Source organism: Salmo salar, chromosome 03, assembly GCF_965601325.2.
Source record: "Salmo salar chromosome 03, fSalSal1, whole genome shotgun sequence".
NCBI classification, from domain to species: Eukaryota; Metazoa; Chordata; class Actinopteri; order Salmoniformes; family Salmonidae; genus Salmo; species Salmo salar.
The window spans coordinates 104033377-104053012 of NC_138293.1; the positions used below are offsets into that span (position 1 = coordinate 104033377).

Sequence of the window (19636 nt, forward strand, 5' to 3'; positions counted from 1 at the left end):
CTCTATCCTGTAACTGAACCAGGATGTAACTGCAGCAGCTCTATCCTGTAACTGAACCAGGATGTAACTGCAGCTCTATCCTGTAACTGAACCAGGATGTAGCAGCAGCTCTATCCTGTAACTGAACCAGGATGTAACTGCAGCAGCTCTATCCTGTAACTGAACCAGGATGTAGCAGCAGCTCTATCCTGTAACTGAACCAGGATGTAGCAGCAGCTCTATCCTGTAACTGAACCAGGATGTAGCAGCAGCTCTATCCTGTAACTGAACCAGGATGTAGCAGCAGCTCTATCCTGTAACTGAACCAGGATGTAACAGCAGCTCTATCCTGTAACTGAACCAGAATGTAACTGCAGCAGCTCTATCCTGTAACTGAACCAGGATGTAACTGCAGCAGCTCTATCCTGTAACTGAACCAGGATGTAACTGCAGCAGCTCTATCCTGTAACTGAACCAGGATGTAACTGCAGCAGCTCTATCCTGTAACTGAACCAGGATGTAACTGCAGCAGCTCTATCCTGTAACTGAACCAGGATGTAACTGCAGCAGCTCTATCCTGTAACTGAACCAGGATGTAGCAGCAGCTCTATCCTGTAACTGAACCAGGATGTAACTGCAGCAGCTCTATCCTGTAACTGAACCAGGATGTAACTGCAGCAGCTCTATCCTGTAACTGAACCAGGATGTAACTGCAGCAGCTCTATCCTGTAACTGAACCAGGATGTACTGCAGCAGCTCTATCCTGTAACTGAACCAGGATGTAGCAGCAGCTCTATCCTGTAACTGAACCAGGATGTAGCAGCAGCTCTATCCTGTAACTGAACCAGGATGTAACAGCAGCTCTATCCTGTAACTGAACCAGGATGTAACAGCAGCTCTATCCTGTAACTGAACCAGGATGTAGCAGCAGCTCTATCCTGTAACTGAACCAGGATGTAACTGCAGCAGCTCTATCCTGTAACTGAACCAGGATGTAACTGCAGCAGCTCTATCCTGTAACTGAACCAGGATGTAACTGCAGCAGCTCTATCCTGTAACTGAACCAGGATGTAACTGCAGCAGCTCTATCCTGTAACTGAACCAGGATGTAACTGCAGCAGCTCTATCCTGTAACTGAACCAGGATGTAACTGCAGCAGCTCTATCCTGTAACTGAACCAGGATGTAACTGCAGCAGCTCTATCCTGTAACTGAACCAGGATGTAACTGCAGCAGCTCTATCCTGTAACTGAACCAGGATGTAACTGCAGCAGCTCTATCCTGTAACTGAACCAGGATGTAACTGCAGCAGCTCTATCCTGTAACTGAACCAGGATGTAACTGCAGCAGCTCTATCCTGTAACTGAACCAGGATGTAACTGCAGCAGCTCTATCCTGTAACTGAACCAGGATGTAACTGCAGCAGCTCTATCCTGTAACTGAACCAGGATGTAACTGCAGCAGCTCTATCCTGTAACTGAACCAGGATGTAACTGCAGCAGCTCTATCCTGTAACTGAACCAGGATGTAACTGCAGCAGCTCTATCCTGTAACTGAACCAGGATGTAACTGCAGCAGCTCTATCCTGTAACTGAACCAGGATGTAACTGCAGCAGCTCTATCCTGTAACTGAACCAGGATGTAACTGCAGCAGCTCTATCCTGTAACTGAACCAGGATGTAACTGCAGCAGCTCTATCCTGTAACTGAACCAGGATGTAACTGCAGCAGCTCTATCCTGTAACTGAACCAGGATGTAACTGCAGCAGCTCTATCCTGTAACTGAACCAGGATGTAACTGCAGCAGCTCTATCCTGTAACTGAACCAGGATGTAACTGCAGCAGCTCTATCCTGTAACTGAACCAGGATGTAACTGCAGCAGCTCTATCCTGTAACTGAACCAGGATGTAACTGCAGCAGCTCTATCCTGTAACTGAACCAGGATGTAGCAGCAGCAGCTCTATCCTGTAACTGAACCAGGATGTAGCAGCAGCAGCTCTATCCTGTAACTGAACCAGGATGTAACTGTGTTAATGTTGTGTTAATGTTGTATTAATGTTGTATTCGTGCTATTAGTTATGTGAAGAAGTTGACGGGTCCCCCTCCAGCCAACTACACCTGTTATCGCTGTGGGAAGAACGGACACCACATCAGGAACTGTCCTACCAACGGGGTAACACAGCACTACCTTGGTTTGTGTGTTATCGTTGTCCAGGGCAACCCAGTGTGTGTGTGTGTGTGTGTGTGGTGTGTGTGTGTGTGTGTGTGTTCGTTGTCAAGAGCAACCCAGTGTGTGTGTGTGTCATCGTTGTCCATAGCAACCCAGTGTGTGTGTGTGTTATCGTTGTCCAGAGCAACCCAGTAAATGTGTGTGTGTGTGTGTTATCGTTGTCCAGAACAAGCCAGTAAGTGTGTGTGTGTGTGTGTTATCGTTGTCCAGAACAACCCAGTAAGTGTGTGTGTGTGTGTCAGAAGGAGAAAGGGTTTGAGCCGCCCCAGAGGATCAAGAAGAGCACCGGGATCCCCCGGTCCTTCATGAAGGAGGTGGACGACCCGTCTATAAAGGGGGCCATGCTGACCAACACCGGCCGCTACGCCGTCCCTACTATAGACGCGTGAGTTACTGCTGACCAACACCGGCCGCTACGCCGTCCCTACTATAGACGCGTGAGTTACTGTTGACCAACACCGGCCGCTACGCCGTCCCTACTATAGACGCGTGAGTTACTGTTGACCAACACCGGCCGCTACGCCGTCCCTACTATAGACGCGTGAGTTACTGTTGACCAACACCGGCCGCTACGCCGTCCCTACTATAGACGCGTGAGTTACTGTTGACCAACACCGGCCGCTACGCCGTCCCTACTATAGACGCGTGAGTTACTGCTGACCAACACCGGCCGCTACGCTGTCCCTACTATAGACGCGTGAGTTACTGCTGACCAACACCGGCCGCTACGCCGTCCCTACTATAGACGCGTGAGTTACTGTTGACCAACACCGGCCGCTACGCCGTCCCTACTATAGACGCGTGAGTTACTGCTGACCAACACCGGCCGCTACGCCGTCCCTACTATAGACGCGTGAGTTACTGTTGACCAACACCGGCCGCTACGCCGTCCCTACTATAGACGCGTGAGTTACTGCTGACCAACACCGGCCGCTACGCCGTCCCTACTATAGACGCGTGAGTTACTGCTGACCAACACCGGCCGCTACGCCGTCCCTACTATAGACGCGTGAGTTACTGCTGACCAACACCGGCCGCTACGCCGTCCCTACTATAGACGCGTGAGTTACTGTTGACCAACACCGGCCGCTACGCCGTCCCTACTATAGACGCGTGAGTTACTGCTGACCAACACCGGCCGCTACGCCGTCCCTACTATAGACGCGTGAGTTACTGTTGACCAACACCGGCCGCTACGCCGTCCCTACTATAGACGCGTGAGTTACTGCTGACCAACACCGGCCGCTACGCCGTCCCTACTATAGACGCGTGAGTTACTGCTGACCAACACCGGCCGCTACGCCGTCCCTACTATAGACGCGTGAGTTACTGCTGACCAACACCGGCCGCTACGCCGTCCCTACTATAGACGCGTGAGTTACTGCTGACCAACACCGGCCGCTACGCCGTCCCTACTATAGACGCGTGAGTTACTGCTGACCAACACCGGCCGCTACGCCGTCCCTACTATAGACGCGTGAGTTACTGCTGACCAACACCGGCCGCTACGCCGTCCCTACTATAGACGCGTGAGTTACTGTTGACCAACACCGGCCGCTACGCCGTCCCTACTATAGACGCGTGAGTTACTGCTGACCAACACCGGCCGCTACGCCGTCCCTACTATAGACGCGTGAGTTACTGCTGACCAACACCGGCCGCTACGCCGTCCCTACTATAGACGCGTGAGTTACTGCTGACCAACACCGGCCGCTACGCCGTCCCTACTATAGACGCGTGAGTTACTGCTGACCAACACCGGCCGCTACGCCGTCCCTACTATAGACGCGTGAGTTACTGCTGACCAACACCGGCCGCTACGCCGTCCCTACTATAGACGCGTGAGTTACTGTTGACCAACACCGGCCGCTACGCCGTCCCTACTATAGACGCGTGAGTTACTGCTGACCAACACCGGCCGCTACGCCGTCCCTACTATAGACGCGTGAGTTACTGCTGACCAACACCGGCCGCTACGCCGTCCCTACTATAGACGCGTGAGTTACTGCTGACCAACACCGGCCGCTACGCCGTCCCTACTATAGACGCGTGAGTTACTGCTGACCAACACCGGCCGCTACGCCGTCCCTACTATAGACGCGTGAGTTACTGCTGACCAACACCGGCCGCTACGCCGTCCCTACTATAGACGCGTGAGTTACTGCTGACCAACACCGGCCGCTACGCCGTCCCTACTATAGACGCGTGAGTTACTGCTGACCAACACCGGCCGCTACGCCGTCCCTACTATAGACGCGTGAGTTACTGCTGACCAACACCGGCCGCTACGCCGTCCCTACTATAGACGCGTGAGTTACTGCTGACCAACACCGGCCGCTACGCCGTCCCTACTATAGACGCGTGAGTTACTGCTGACCAACACCGGCCGCTACGCCGTCCCTACTATAGACGCGTGAGTTACTGTTGACCAACACCGGCCCCTACGCCGTCCCTACTATAGACGCGTGAGTTACTGCTGACCAACACCGGCCGCTACGCCGTCCCTACTATAGACGCGTGAGTTACTGCTGACCAACACCGGCCGCTACGCCGTCCCTACTATAGACGCGTGAGTTACTGCTGACCAACACCGGCCGCTACGCCGTCCCTACTATAGACGCGTGAGTTACTGCTGACCAACACCGGCCGCTACGCCGTCCCTACTATAGACGCGTGAGTTACTGCTGACCAACACCGGCCGCTACGCCGTCCCTACTATAGACGCGTGAGTTACTGTTGACCAACACCGGCCGCTACTCCGTCCCTACTATAGACGCGTGAGTTACTGCTGACCAACACCGGCCGCTACGCCGTCCCTACTATAGACGCGTGAGTTACTGCTGACCAACACCGGCCGCTACGCCGTCCCTACTGTAGACGCGTGAGTTACTGCTGACCAACACCGGCCGCTACGCCGTCCCTACTGTAGACGCGTGAGTTACTGTTGACCAACACCGGCCGCTACGCCGTCCCTACTGTAGACGCGTGAGTTACTGTTGACCAACACCGGCCGCTACGCCGTCCCTACTGTAGACGCGTGAGTTACTGCTGACCAACACCGGCCGCTACGCCGTCCCTACTGTAGACGCGTGAGTTACTGTTGACCAACACCGGCCGCTACGCCGTCCCTACTGTAGACGCGTGAGTTACTGTTGACCAACACCGGCCGCTACGCCGTCCCTACTATAGACGCGTGAGTTACTGTTGACCAACACCGGCCGCTACGCCGTCCCTACTATAGACGCGTGAGTTACTGCTGACCAACACCGGCCGCTACGCCGTCCCTACTATAGACGCGTGAGTTACTGCTGACCAACACCGGCCGCTACGCCGTCCCTACTATAGACGCGTGAGTTACTGCTGACCAACACCGGCCGCTACGCCGTCCCTACTATAGACGCGTGAGTTACTGCTGACCAACACCGGCCGCTACGCCGTCCCTACTATAGACGTGTGAGTTACTGCTGACCAACACCGGCCGCTACGCCGTCCCTACTATAGACGCGTGAGTTACTGCTGACCAACACCGGCCGCTACGCCGTCCCTACTATAGACGCGTGAGTTACTGCTGACCAACACCGGCCGCTACGCCGTCCCTACTGTAGACGCGTGAGTTACTGCTGACCAACACCGGCCGCTACGCCGTCCCTACTATAGACGCGTGAGTTACTGTTGACCTCTGACCCCCGTCCCCCCTGACTTCCACGTGGACGAGGGGAGAACTCCGTCCCTACTATAGAAAGAGCGTATTTTCATCAGAATCATAAAGCCTAGTCAAATCAAATCTTATTGGTCACATGTTTAGCAGGTGTTAATGTGAGTGTAGTGAAATGCTTGTGCTTCTAGTTCCGACCGTGCAGTAATATCTAACATGTAATATAACCTAACAATTTCACAACAACTACCTTATACACACAAGGGTAAAGGAATGAATAAGAATATGTACATATAAATATATGGATGAGCGATGGCCAAACGGCATAGGCAAGATGCAGTAGATGGTATAGAGTACAGTATTTACATATGAGATGAGTAATGTAGGGTATGAAAACATTATATAAAGTGGAATTGTTTAAAGTGACTAGTGATACATTTAATTACATCCGATTTTTTTAATTATTAAAGTGGTCAGAGATTTGAGTCATCACCTCAGACATGAGCTTTAGAAAGGTTAAGGTTAGTCTGACCTTTAACCCCTGACGTCTAACCCGTAAACCGGGTGTGTGTGTCCTCCACAGTGAGGCCTACGCTTTAGGTAAGAAGGAGAGGCCTCCGTTCGTCCCCAGGGACCAGTCCAGTTCCGAGGAGGACGAGGACCCGGTCCCTGATGAGCTGCTCTGTCTGCTGTGTAAAGACCTGATGACTGACGCTGTGGTCATACCCTGCTGCGGCAACTCCTACTGCGACGACTGTGAGTCAACAAACACACACCACTCTCCTCTCCTCAGGTATCCCTAGTGACTGATGCTGTCTCCTCAGGTATCCCTAGTGACTGATGCTGTCTCCTCAGGTATCCCTAGTGACTGATGCTGTCTCCTCAGGTATCCCTAGTGACTGATGCTGTCTCCTCAGGTATCCCTAGTGACTGATGCTGTCTCCTCAGGTATCCCTAGTGACTGATGCTGTCTCCTCAGGTATCCGTAGTGACTGATGCTGTCTCCTCAGGTATCCGTAGTGACTGATGCTGTCTCCTCAGGTATCCCTAGTGACTGATGCTGTCTCCTCAGGTATCCGTAGTGACTGATGCTGTCTCCTCTCCTCAGGTATCCGTAGTGACTGATGCTGTCTCCTCTCCTCAGGTATCCATAGTGACTGATGCTGTCTCCTCAGGTATCCGTAGTGACTGATGCTGTCTCCTCTCCTCAGGTATCCATAGTGACTGACGCTGTCTCCTCTCCTCAGGTATCCGTACGTCTCTGCTGGAGTCAGAGGAACATGTTTGTCCCACCTGTAGCCAATCGAATGTCTCCCCTGACGCCCTCATAGCCAATAAGTTCCTACGCCAGGTAAAACTCTCTCGGCACCGCCTGCTCAACCCTGGGCTTTATTTAGTGAGATAACGTGGAGGAAATATTTTCTACAATATATAGTGTCTTCAGAAAGTATTCAGACCCCTTGACTTTTCCCACATTTTGTTACTTTACAGCCTTATTCTAAAATGGATCTCCACAATGCCCTGACACACAATGACCCATAATGACATCACAATGCCCCATAATGACAAAGTAAAAACAGATTTTGAGATTTTGGAAAATGTATTAAGAATAAATAAATAAAAAAATTAAATATTACATTTACATAAGTATTCAGACCCTTTACTCAGTACTTTGTTAAAGCACCTTTGGCAGTGATTACAGCCTTGAGTCTTCTTTGGTATGACGCTACAAGCTTGGCACAACTGTATTTGGGGAGTTTCTCCCATTCTTCTCTGTAGATCCTCTCAAGCTCTGTCAGGTTGGATGGGGAGCGTCGCTGCACAGCTATTTTCAGGTCTCTCCAGAGATGTTTGATCGGGTTCAAGTCCGGGCTCTGGCTGGGCCACTCAAGAACATTCAGAGACGTGTCCTGAAGCCACTCCTGCGTTGTCTTGGCTGTGTGCTTAGGGTCGGTGTCCTGTTGGAAGGTAAAGCGTCACCCCAGTCTGAGGTGCGGAGCGCTCTGAAGCAGGTTTTCATCAAGGATCTCTCTGTACTTTGCTCCGTTCGTCTTTCCCTCGATCCTGACTAGTCTCCCAGTTCCTGCCGCTGAAAAACATCCCCACAGCATGATGCTGCCACCACCATGCTTCACCGTAGGGATGGTGCCAGGTTTCTTCCAGACATGATGCTTGGAATTCTTGCCAAGGAGTTCAATCTTGGTTAAAACAGACCAGAGAATCTTGTTTGGCCGGGCGGCCAGCTCTAGGAAGAGTCTTGGTGGTTCAAAACTTCTTCCATTTCAGAATGATGGAGGCCACTGTGTTCTTGGGGACCTTCAATACTGTATAAATGTTTTGGTACCCTTCCCCAGATCTGTGCCTCGACACAATCCTGTCTCTGAGCTCTACGGACAATTTCTTCAACCTCGTGGCTTGGTTTTTGCTCTGACATGCACTGTCAACTGTGGGACCTTATATAGACAGGTGTGTGCCTTTCCAAATCATGTCCAATCAATTTAATTTACCACAGGGGGACTCCAATCAAGTTGTAGAAACATCTCAAGGACGATCTATGGAAACAGGAAGCACCTGAGCTCAATTTCAACTCTCATAGCAAAATTTGCTAACATTTATTAAAACCTGTTTTCACTTTGTCATTATGGGGTGTTGCGATGTCATTATGGGGTGTTGCGATGTCATTATGGGGTGTTGCGATGTCATTATGGGGTGTTGCGATGTCATTATGGGGTGTTGCGATGTCATTATGGGGTGTTGTGTGTAGATTGAGCTAACTTTTTTAATCCATTTTAGAATAAGGCTGGGGTCTGAATACTTTCGACCGCACTGTATATTCAATACTATGTACTGTTAAAAAAAGATTCTATAAAAATAAAATAAAATGACATACTGTTCATGTAACATACTATAGAAATATGTTGAATTCATTAGTAATATACTATAGAAATATGTTGAATTCATTAGTAATATACTGTAGAAATATGTTGAATTCATTAGTAATATACTGTAGAAATATGTTGAATTCATTAGTAATATACTGTAGAAATATGTTGAATTCATTAGTAACATACTGTAGAAATATGTTGAATTCATTAGTAATATACTGTAGAAATATGTTGAATTCATTAGTAATATACTGTAGAAATATGTTGAATTCATTAGTAATATACTGTAGAAATATGTTGAATTCATTAGTAACATACTGTAGAAATATGTTGAATTCATTAGTAATATACTGTAGAAATATGTTGAATTCATTAGTAACATACTGTAGAAATATGTTGAATTCATTAGTAACATACTGTAGAAATATGTTGAATTCATTAGTAATATACTGTAGAAATATGTTGAATTCATTAGTAATATACTGTAGAAATATGTTGAATTCATTAGTAATATACTGTAGAAATATGTTGAATTCATTAGTAACATACTGTAGAAATATGTTGAATTCCTCTCCTTCCCTCTCCCCTCCCTCTCCCCTCCCTCTCCCCTCCCTCTTCCCTCCCTCTCCCCTCCCTCTCCCCTCCCTCTCCCCTCCCTCTCCCCTCCCTCGCCCCTCCCCCTCCCCTCCCCTCCTCTCCCTCTCCCTCTTCCCTCCCTCTTCCCTCCCTCTTCCCTCCCTCTTCTCTCCCTCTTCTCTCCCTCTTCTCTCCCTCTTCTCTCCCTCTCCTTTTCCCCCTCCCCTCCTCTCCTCACCTCTCCCTCCCTAGGCGGTAAATAACTTTAAGAACGAGACCGGTTACACCAACCGCATGATGACGAGAGTAGCCCAGCCCCCCGTCGTCCCCACCCCTCCTCTCCAGCCTCAATCCCGCCCTCAGTGCCCGCTCCAGCCTATCAGGAGCCAGCAGGACCCTCTCATGCCCCGCCCTCCAGCCTTAGACACGCCACCATTGGCTCAGCAGCAGCAGCAGGTTGGCCCGCCCCTCAGGTAAGATAAATGTAGTTGTCACTAGTGTTAAATGCTGAATAACCCCCCAGGTGTCTGGGTGACATTTTCCTCTCACGTCTATTGTGTTATTTACACCGTAGAGTCGGGAACCATAATAACTCCTCCCACATGGCTGCTGGCTCCTCCTATAACTCAACGGGGCCCTCCCCCCAGCACCCAACCAATCACAACAACACGCTTATTATAACAAAGTAAGATTCTCTCTCTTAAAATGGCTCTTTCTCTTTCTTTCTCTCTCCTTCTTTCTTTCTGTCTCGTTCTCTCTCTCCCTCTCTCTCTCTGTCTCCCTCTCTCTGTCTCTCTCTCTCATAGACACAGCCAGTGAAACAGAGGTGTCTGTGAGGTTGAGGTAGGGTTTTAGTAACGATGCTACATGTCTGTTTTTCCAGAGAGCCAGAGAGTGGAGGAGTTCAGTCTGTGGTGGTCTCAGCCGACCCCCCTCTAGCCAAGGTGAACAACACACACACACACACACACACATACATACACACACACACACACACACACACACACACACACACACACACACACACACACACACACACACACACACCTTCCAAATGGATCGGGTCTGTAATATCAGACGTCACGTTGTTGTTGCTACCAGAGTGTGTGTGTGTGTTGTTGTCTATAGGGATATCGTGTTCCAGTGATGGGTCAACCCCAGTCTGACGGTCACTCCTCCCTGCAGAGGACAGGTAACCCCCCCCCTCCTCCAATTCACACTAACCTGTTGAGGACAGACGTTCTGCCTGGCCAACAGCCAATGGCATCGCACGGCGCGAAATACAAAAACCAACTAAAATTACCACAATTCAATTTTCTCAAACAATCAACTATTTTACACCATTTTAAAGATAAGACTCTCGTTAATCGAACCACATTGTCCGATTTCAAAAAGGCTTTACAGCGAAAGCAAAACATTAGATTATGTCAGGAGAGTACCCATCCAAAAATATTCACACAGCTATTTTCAAGCTAGCATATATGTCACAAAAACCAAACCACAGCTAAATGCAGCACTAACCTTTGATGATCTTCATCAGATGACACACCTAGGACATTATGTTATACAATACATGCATGTTTTGTTCAATCAAGTTCATATTTATATAAAAAAACAGCTTTTTACATTAGCATGTGACGTTCAGAACTAGCATTCCCACCGCAAACTTCCGGTGAATTTACTAAATTACTCACGATAAACGTTCACAAAAAACATAATTACTTTAAGAATAATAGATAGAGAACTCCTTTATGCAATCGCTATGTCCGATTTTAAAATCGCTTTTCGGCGAAAGCACATTTTGCAATATTCTGAGTACATAGCTCAGCCATCATGGCTAGCTATTTTGACACCCACCAAGTTTGGTGCTCACTAAACTCAGTATTTATATATTAGAAAAATTGGATTACCTTTGCTGTTCTTCGTCAGAATGCACTCCCTGTCACGGTTGTCGTAGGGTCGAGTGGACCAAAACGCTGCAGGAATATGTCCTCCTCTTTTTATTATGGACAAAACAACCAAAAAAAACACAACGACGAATAACAGGCTGGCACAAAGCTATACACACAATCTCCCACAAAATCCCCATGACAAAACACACCCCTAATTATAGGACTATCCGAAGGGTAACGCGCGAGCGCATTTCGTGACAAAAAAAATTCAAAATATTCCATTACCGTACTTAGAAGCATGTCAAACGCTGTTTAAAATCAATTGTTATGCTATTTTTCTCGTAAAATAGCGATAATATTCCAACCGGGCAACGTTGTTATTCATTCAAAGACTGAAAGAAAAAAAATTTAAGTCTCGTGAACGCGCATCTCCAGTCTCACTGTCCCCAGGCTGACCACTTACAAACTCTGCTGCTGTTCTTTGCCCAGAGACAGCAGACACCCCATTCCACTTTCTGGCGGCTTTAGAGAGCCAATGGAAGCCTTAGAAAGTGTCACGTTACAGCACAGATGCTGTATTTTCGATAGAGATGCAACAGAAGGACAACAAATGGTCAGACAGGGCACTTCCTGTACAGAATCTTCTCAGGTTTTTTGCCTGCCATATGAGTTCTGTTATACTCACAGACACCATTAAAACAGTTTTAGAAACTTTAGAGTGTTTTCTATCCAAATCTACTAATTATATGCATATTCTAGTTTCTGGGCAGGAGTAATAACCAGATTAAATCGGGTACGTTTTTTTTTATCCGGCCGTGAAAATACTGCCCCCTATCCCAAAGAAGTTAACGGTGTTGTTCTCCTCCTAAACGACAGGTCCTCCACCCAGGTCCAATCCTCCCAGACTTCCTGAAGGACCAGTCCATTGGGACAGATACAGGTGTGTGTGTTTTATCTCTGTGTTACCTGCCTTTGCTCAGTCATCTCTTGCCTCACCTGACTAATGATGTCACGTCCTGTTCCTGTCTCTCTCCAGCCCCTCAGGTCGTGGCAGGAACCATAGCGACCGCGCCCCTCCCTCCCAGCCTCTGCCGCCCTCCAACGTGCCACCCCCTCTCTACAACCCTCCCTCCATTTTCTCCTCCCCTCTCCCCCATCCGCCAGGTGTCATACCCCCCCACTACCCGCCTCCCCACTTCCCCCCGGGGCAACAGCCCCCCTCCAGCTTCTCCCTGCCCCCTCCTGGCTACACCCCCACCCCAGGAGTCACCAACCCCCCCTGGGCGCCCCCCAACACCCAGCCCCCCCTCACCGGGAAGCCAATCCCCTCTTCCTTCCTGTCCAAGGATGAGTTCTACAGACAACAGAAGAGACTGAAGGATAAGTGAGTAGACTGACATTCTGCCTGTTTAGTGGGTGGTCTTCCTCTGTTCTGATGGACTGACTGTTAGCCCGCTGAACTAAAGTCTCAGGCCAAGTCTGTTTCGATCGCTCTAGTTTTATCGTTTCAAAACGGAAACCAAGGAAAACTTTTTTTTTTTTGAACGCTCGTTTAAACTTTTTTGCGGTATTGCTTCTCTCTCGTCTTACTCTCTCCTACTGTTGTCCAAATATGTTCCTCTTTCTTCCTGTCGTCCCCCCACCCCCAGCTCCCACTGTCGCTACGGTAACCGGGAAAAGTCCAAGCTGGATGAGTTCACGAACGACTTCGCCAAAGAGCTGCTAGAGTACAGAAAGATCCAGAAGGAGAGGAGACGCTCTTATTCCAGGTATAATACTCATATAATACAGAAGGAGAGGAGACGCTCTTATTCCAGGTATAATACTCATATAATACAGAATGAGAGGAAACACTCTTATTCCAGGTATAATACTCATATAATACAGAAGGAGAGGAGACGCTCTTATTCCAGGTATAATACTCATATAATACAGAATGAGAGGAAACACTCTTATTCCAGGTATTATACTCATATAATACAGAAAGATCCAGAAGGAGAGGAGACGCTCTTATTCCAGGTATAATACTCATATAATACAGAAAGATCCAGAAGGAGAGGAGATGCTCTTATTCCAGGTATAATACTCATATAATACAGAAAGATCCAGAAGGAGAGGAGACGCTCTTATTCCAGGTATAATACTCATATAATACAGAAGGAGAGGAGACGCTCTTATTCCAGGTATAATACTCATATAATACAGGAGAGACACTCTTATTCCAGGTATAATACAGAAGGAGAGGAGACGCTCTTATTCCAGGTATAATACTCATATAATACAGAAGGAGAGGAGACTCTTTTATTCCTGGTATAATACTCATATAATACAGAAGGAGAGGAGACGCTCTTATTCCAGGTATAATACTCATATAATACAGAAGGAGAGGAGACGCTCTTATTCCAGGTATAATACTCATATAATACAGAAGGAGAGGAGACACTCTTATTCCAGGTATAATACTCATATAATACAGAAGGAGAGGAGACACTCTTATTCCAGGTATAATACTCATATAATACGGAAGGAGAGGAGACGCTCTTATTCCAGGTATAATACTCATATAATACAGAAGGAGAGGAGACGCTCTTATTCCAGGTATAATACTCATATAATACAGAAGGAGAGGAGACGCTCTTATTCCAGGTATAATACTCATATAATACAGAAAGATCCAGAAGGTGAGGAGACACTCTTATTCCAGGTATAATACTCATATAATACAGAAGGAGAGGAGACGCTCTTATTCCAGGTATAATACTCATATAATACAGAAGGAGAGGAGACGCTCTTATTCCAGGTATAATACTCATATAATACAGAAAGATCCAGAAGGAGAGGAGACGCTCTTATTCCAGGTATTATACTCATATAATACAGAAGGAGAGGAGATGCTCTTATTCCTGGTATAATACTCATATAATACAGAAGGAGAGGAGACGCTCTTATTCCAGGTATTATACTCATATAATACAGAAGGAGAGGAGACGCTCTTATTCCAGGTATAATACTCATATAATACAGAAGGAGAGGAGACGCTCTTATTCCAGGTATAATACTCATATAATACAGAAGGAGAGGAGACACTCTTATTCCAGGTATAATACTCATATAATACAGAAGGAGAGGAGACACTCTTATTCCAGGTATAATACTCATATAATACGGAAGGAGAGGAGACGCTCTTATTCCAGGTATAATACTCATATAATACAGAAGGAGAGGAGACGCTCTTATTCCAGGTATAATACTCATATAATACAGAAGGAGAGGAGACGCTCTTATTCCAGGTATAATACTCATATAATACAGAAAGATCCAGAAGGTGAGGAGACACTCTTATTCCAGGTATAATACTCATATAATACAGAAGGAGAGGAGACGCTCTTATTCCAGGTATAATACTCATATAATACAGAAGGAGAGGAGACGCTCTTATTCCAGGTATAATACTCATATAATACAGAAAGATCCAGAAGGAGAGGAGACGCTCTTATTCCAGGTATTATACTCATATAATACAGAAGGAGAGGAGATGCTCTTATTCCTGGTATAATACTCATATAATACAGAAGGAGAGGAGACGCTCTTATTCCAGGTATTATACTCATATAATACAGAAGGAGAGGAGACGCTCTTATTCCAGGTATAATACTCATATAATACAGAAGGAGAGGAGACGCTCTTATTCCAGGTATAATACTCGTTTAATACCTATGCAATTTTCACATAGTACTCATAACTGTAATAAAATACTCCTATAATACTTGTATAATAGTATTCTATACCTGCGTAGTAGTATTATATACTCACAATAGTATTGTATACTACTCACACTTAATCTCTTCCCCACCTCTCTCTCTCTCTCCCTCTCCATCTGTCCATCTCTCTCTCTCCCTCTCCATCTGTCCATCTCTCTCTCTCTTTTTCTCTCCCTCTCCATCTGTCCATTTCTCTCTCTCTCTTTCTCTCTCTCTCTCTCTCTCTCTCTCTCTCTCTCTCTCTCCAGGTCCAGGTCTTCCTACAGTAGCTCATCCTACTCCAAATCCCGTTCCCGTTCTCGTTCATACTCCCGTTCCTCCAGTCGTTCCAGATCCCGTTCCAGGTCCCGTTCCAGATCCCGTTCCAGGTCTTACTCCCGCTCCTCTCCGTACTCCCGCCGCCGCGGACGACCTCGCGGCTACCGCTCCCGTTCCCGTGGCTACCGCCGATCGCGCTCGCCGCCGCCTTTCAGGGACCGAGACGGTGCGGGACGGGGTAGAGGACGGGGACGAGGTTACCGGTCACGCTCTAAATCACCTGGCCAAGGTGGGTACCGAACCCACACTCCTCCACCCCCAAGCTCCAGGAAACCTGTCGTCGCTGGGCCTCCACCGGAAGGTGAGAGGAAATACCCGGGCCGGATCCGGGAGAGGGATCGGGAGCCGGCGGCGTACGACCGTGGTCCAGAGCACAATGACCCGTACGAGAGGGAGAGGTACCGGGAGTGGGAGAAGGAGTACAGAGAATGGTACGAGAAATACTTCAAAAACTACAACTCCCACGACCCTCCTCCTCCCAATAACCCCCCTCCCTACAGGGGCCGACCCGCCTTTAGTTTCACCCCGGTGCCACCCCCAGCCGGACGAGACAGAGACCCCTTCAACCCTCCTCCACCCTCTGACTTTTACCCCTCCCCTCGACACCGCCTGGGTCGTGGATCTTCCCCCTTCAGCCGTGAGAGGAGGCGAGGTGAAGACTATCCCCCTCCCTCCTCAAACCCTTCCCCCAGGGGCAGGAACCAGCCAATGACTTACCAGGAGAAGTGTGCCGAGCAGTTTGGTAATCTGCCGGTGACCCGGTCAGCCAATCAGGATCCTCAGACGCCGTTGAAGGTCGCTAAGGGTGACAGAGATCCGTCGTCGAGCGTCGCCGCGACCTCCGACCTGAAAGAGCAGAAGCACAGGAAGAGGAGGAAGACTGAGCAAGGGAAAGAGGAAGAGGAGTCCTTCAGTGCATCGGACTCTACGGACGACGCTCGGAAAGAAGAGGAGGAGAAGAAGAAGAGAACCAGGAGTACTCCCGTTGGTTCGTCAAGCCATGATGACTCCACCCCCGTACGGGACGAGCCAATAGACAGCGACTCCTCAGACTTAGTCCCCCCGGACAAAGCTGACAGGTGGACCAGGGACGTTAAGGAGAAGGAAGTGAGGCGAAAGAGTGACAAGGTGTATAAACGCAGACCGGATTCCAGAGCAGCGAGGAAAGACTCATCGTCCAAGAGCTGGAAGACCGCAAGAGATAGAGACGTAGAGACGGACCAGGACAAGACCGGTACAGCCCGGGATAAGACCACCCCAGCCAGAACGGCCTACCAAGAGACTTCTCTAACAGAACCGTCAGTCAAACGGGTTAAAGATGAATCCATTCCCTTCCAACCAGACACTTCCACTTCCCCCCAAAGAGAGGTAGAACTCATATCCCCTGCACCTTTAGCATCAGCTCCCAAACGACCTCCTCCTAAACCCCACCCAGACTCATTCAAACCGGTTAGAACTGACCCAAACCAGTTTAAACCTGTCAGAACCGACCCAGACCAGTTCAACACAGTTCAAATCCACCCAGACTCATTCAAACCGGTTAGAACTGACCCAAACCGGTTTAAACCTGTCAGAACCGACCCAGACCAGTTCAACACAGTTAGAACTGACCTAAACCAGTTTAAACCAGTTAGAACCGGCCCAGACCAGTTTAAACCAGTTAGAACCGACCCAGACCAGTTCAACACAGTTAGAACTGACCTAAACCAGTTTAAACCAGTTAGAACCGACCCAGACCAGTTTAAACCGTTCAGAACCGACCTAAACCAGTTCAACACAGTTAGAACCGACCCAGACCAGTTTAAACCAGTTAGAACCGACCCAAACCAGTTTAAACCTGTCAGAACAGACCTGGACCATTCCAGACCAGCCAAGGAGGAGCAGAGAGGGAAGAGAGATACAGGGGTTCGGCAGGACAGGGGCTCAGGGAGAGAGGCCAAGCCCAGGAGAGAGGCTGACAACAGGCTGGGTAGAGAGCAGGAGAGAGCCTCTGGCAAAGCTCCAGACACCAAATCTGAGAAGAGGAGGAGGAAGGAGGAGGAGGAGGAGGAAGAGGGGAAAGAGAGGAAAACAAGAAAGGAAGAGAGGAGTATGTCTGATAAAGAGATGGACGTGCCCCAAATCAAATCTCCCAGTGTGGAGCTCACCGACACCGTAAAAACCTGCAACCTCAAACGTGACGTAGAGAAGGAGACGGAAAGAGAGGACGAGAGAGCTTCCGTAAGGCCTCTGATGGAGAGTGGGATGAAAGGAGGAGAAACTCAGAGGAAGATCAAGACCAACAGAGAAGAAGGGAGGAGGACCGCTGGGGTTGTGAGCGTGGCCGGAGGAACAGAGGCAGCCAATCAGAGCAGCTGTATAAAGGGAAGCAAAGCCAAGAGGGTCCGTAAGGTCCTAGCGTCCGACGGACCAGGAACCGTAGTGGACTACACCAGGTGAGACTGGCTGTCTGGGGAACTGACTGTTTCCTCTAATAGTAACTAGTGTTTACCTGACTGGAATGACAGGAAGTCTCTCTGGGATAACACATGATACAGTCCTACTCAGTCCTCCAGGGGGCAGTAGTCCTGTGTGGTGGAGGAGGTGGTGTCTATATTAACTGTGTGTTGTTGTGTAATACAGCACCAGTCCTCCAGGGGGCAGTAGTCCTGTGTGGTGGAGGAGGTGGTGTCTATATTAACTGTGTGTTGTTGTGTAATACAGCACCAGTCCTCCAGGGGGCAGTAGTCCTGTGTGGTGGAGGAGGTGGTGTCTATATTAACTGTGTTGTTGTGTAATACAGCACCAGTCCTCCAGGGGGCAGTAGTCCTGTGTGGTGGAGGAGGTGGTGTCTATATTAACTGTGTTGTTGTGTAATACAGCACCAGTCCTCCAGGGGGCAGTAGTCCTGTGTGGTGGAGGAGGTGGTGTCTATATTAACTGTGTTGTTGTGTAATACAGCACCAGTCCTCCAGGGGGCAGTAGTCCTGTGTGGTGGAGGAGGTGGTGTCTATATTAACTGTGTTGTTGTGTAATACAGCACCAGTCCTCCAGGGGGCAGTAGTCCTGTGTGGTGGAGGAGGTGGTGTCTATATTAACTGTGTTGTTGTGTAATACAGCACCAGTCCTCCAGGGGGCAGTAGTCCTGTGTGGTGGAGGAGGTGGTGTCTATATTAACTGTGTTGTTGTGTAATACAGCACCAGTCCTCCAGGGGGCAGTAGTCCTGTGTGGTGGAGGAGGTGGTGTCTATATTAACTGTGTTGTTGTGTAATACAGCACCAGTCCTCCAGGGGGCAGTAGTCCTGTGTGGTGGAGGAGGTGGTGTCTATATTAACTGTGTGTTGTTGTGTAATACAGCACCAGTCCTCCAGGGGGCAGTAGTCCTGTGTGGTGGAGGAGGTGGTGTCTATATTAACTGTGTTGTTGTGTAATACAGCACCAGTCCTCCAGGGGGCAGTAGTCCTGTGTGGTGGAGGTGGTGTCTATATTAACTGTGTTGTTGTGTAATACAGCACCAGTCCTCCAGGGGGCAGTAGTCCTGTGTGGTGGAGGAGGTGGTGTCTATATTAACTGTGTTGTTGTGTAATACAGCACCAGTCCTCCAGGGGGCAGTAGTCCTGTGTGGTGGAGGAGGTGGTGTCTATATTAACTGTGTTGTTGTGTAATACAGCACCAGTCCTCCAGGGGGCAGTAGTCCTGTGTGGTGGAGGAGGTGGTGTCTATATTAACTGTGTTGTTGTGTAATACAGCACCAGTCCTCCAGGGGGCAGTAGTCCTGTGTGGTGGAGGAGGTGGTGTCTATATTAACTGTGTTGTTGTGTAATACAGCACCAGTCCTCCAGGGGGCAGTAGTCCTGTGTGGTGGAGGAGGTGGTGTCTATATTAACTGTGTTGTTGTGTAATACAGCACCAGTCCTCCAGGGGGCAGTAGTCCTGTGTGGTGGAGGAGGTGGTGTCTATATTAACTGTGTTGTTGTGTAATACAGCACCAGTCCTCCAGGGGGCAGTAGTCCTGTGTGGTGGAGGAGGTGGTGTCTATATTAACTGTGTTGTTGTGTAATACAGCACCAGTCCTCCAGGGGGCAGTAGTCCTGTGTGGTGGAGGAGGTGGTGTCTATATTAACTGTGTTGTTGTGTAATACAGCACCAGTCCTCCAGGGGGCAGTAGTCCTGTGTGGTGGAGGAGGTGGTGTCTATATTAACTGTGTTGTTGTGTAATACAGCACCAGTCCTCCAGGGGGCAGTAGTCCTGTGTGGTGGAGGAGGTGGTGTCTATATTAACTGTGTTGTTGTGTAATACAGCACCAGTCCTCCAGGGGGCAGTAGTCCTGTGTGGTGGAGGAGGTGGTGTCTATATTAAC

At 48.8% G+C, this 19636-nt stretch overlaps 1 protein-coding gene across 5 annotated transcripts in view; it reads left to right on the forward strand.

Moving 5' to 3' along the window:
* The window catches only part of LOC106597605 (uncharacterized), a 57613-nt gene that overhangs the window by 28072 nt on the left and 9905 nt on the right, over positions 1-19636 (forward strand). For 2 of the 5 annotated variants that reach the window (XM_082972983.1, XM_082972985.1), the window contains 12 exons: positions 2055-2151; positions 2451-2593; positions 6447-6619; positions 7111-7214; positions 9577-9797; positions 9899-10009; positions 10208-10268; positions 10453-10516; positions 12093-12156; positions 12253-12600; positions 12866-12985; positions 15226-17730. In XM_082972983.1, coding sequence (XP_082829109.1) covers positions 2055-2151; positions 2451-2593; positions 6447-6619; positions 7111-7214; positions 9577-9797; positions 9899-10009; positions 10208-10268; positions 10453-10516; positions 12093-12156; positions 12253-12600; positions 12866-12985; positions 15226-17730 — 4011 coding nt within the window. Of the gene's footprint in view, positions 1-2054; positions 2152-2450; positions 2594-5354; positions 5870-6446; positions 6620-7110; positions 7215-9576; positions 9798-9898; positions 10010-10207; positions 10269-10452; positions 10517-12092; positions 12157-12252; positions 12601-12865; positions 12986-15225; positions 17731-19636 lie in introns of those variants that run through there. The other 3 variants (XM_082972984.1, XM_082972986.1, XM_082972987.1) reach the window with 2 other exon arrangements.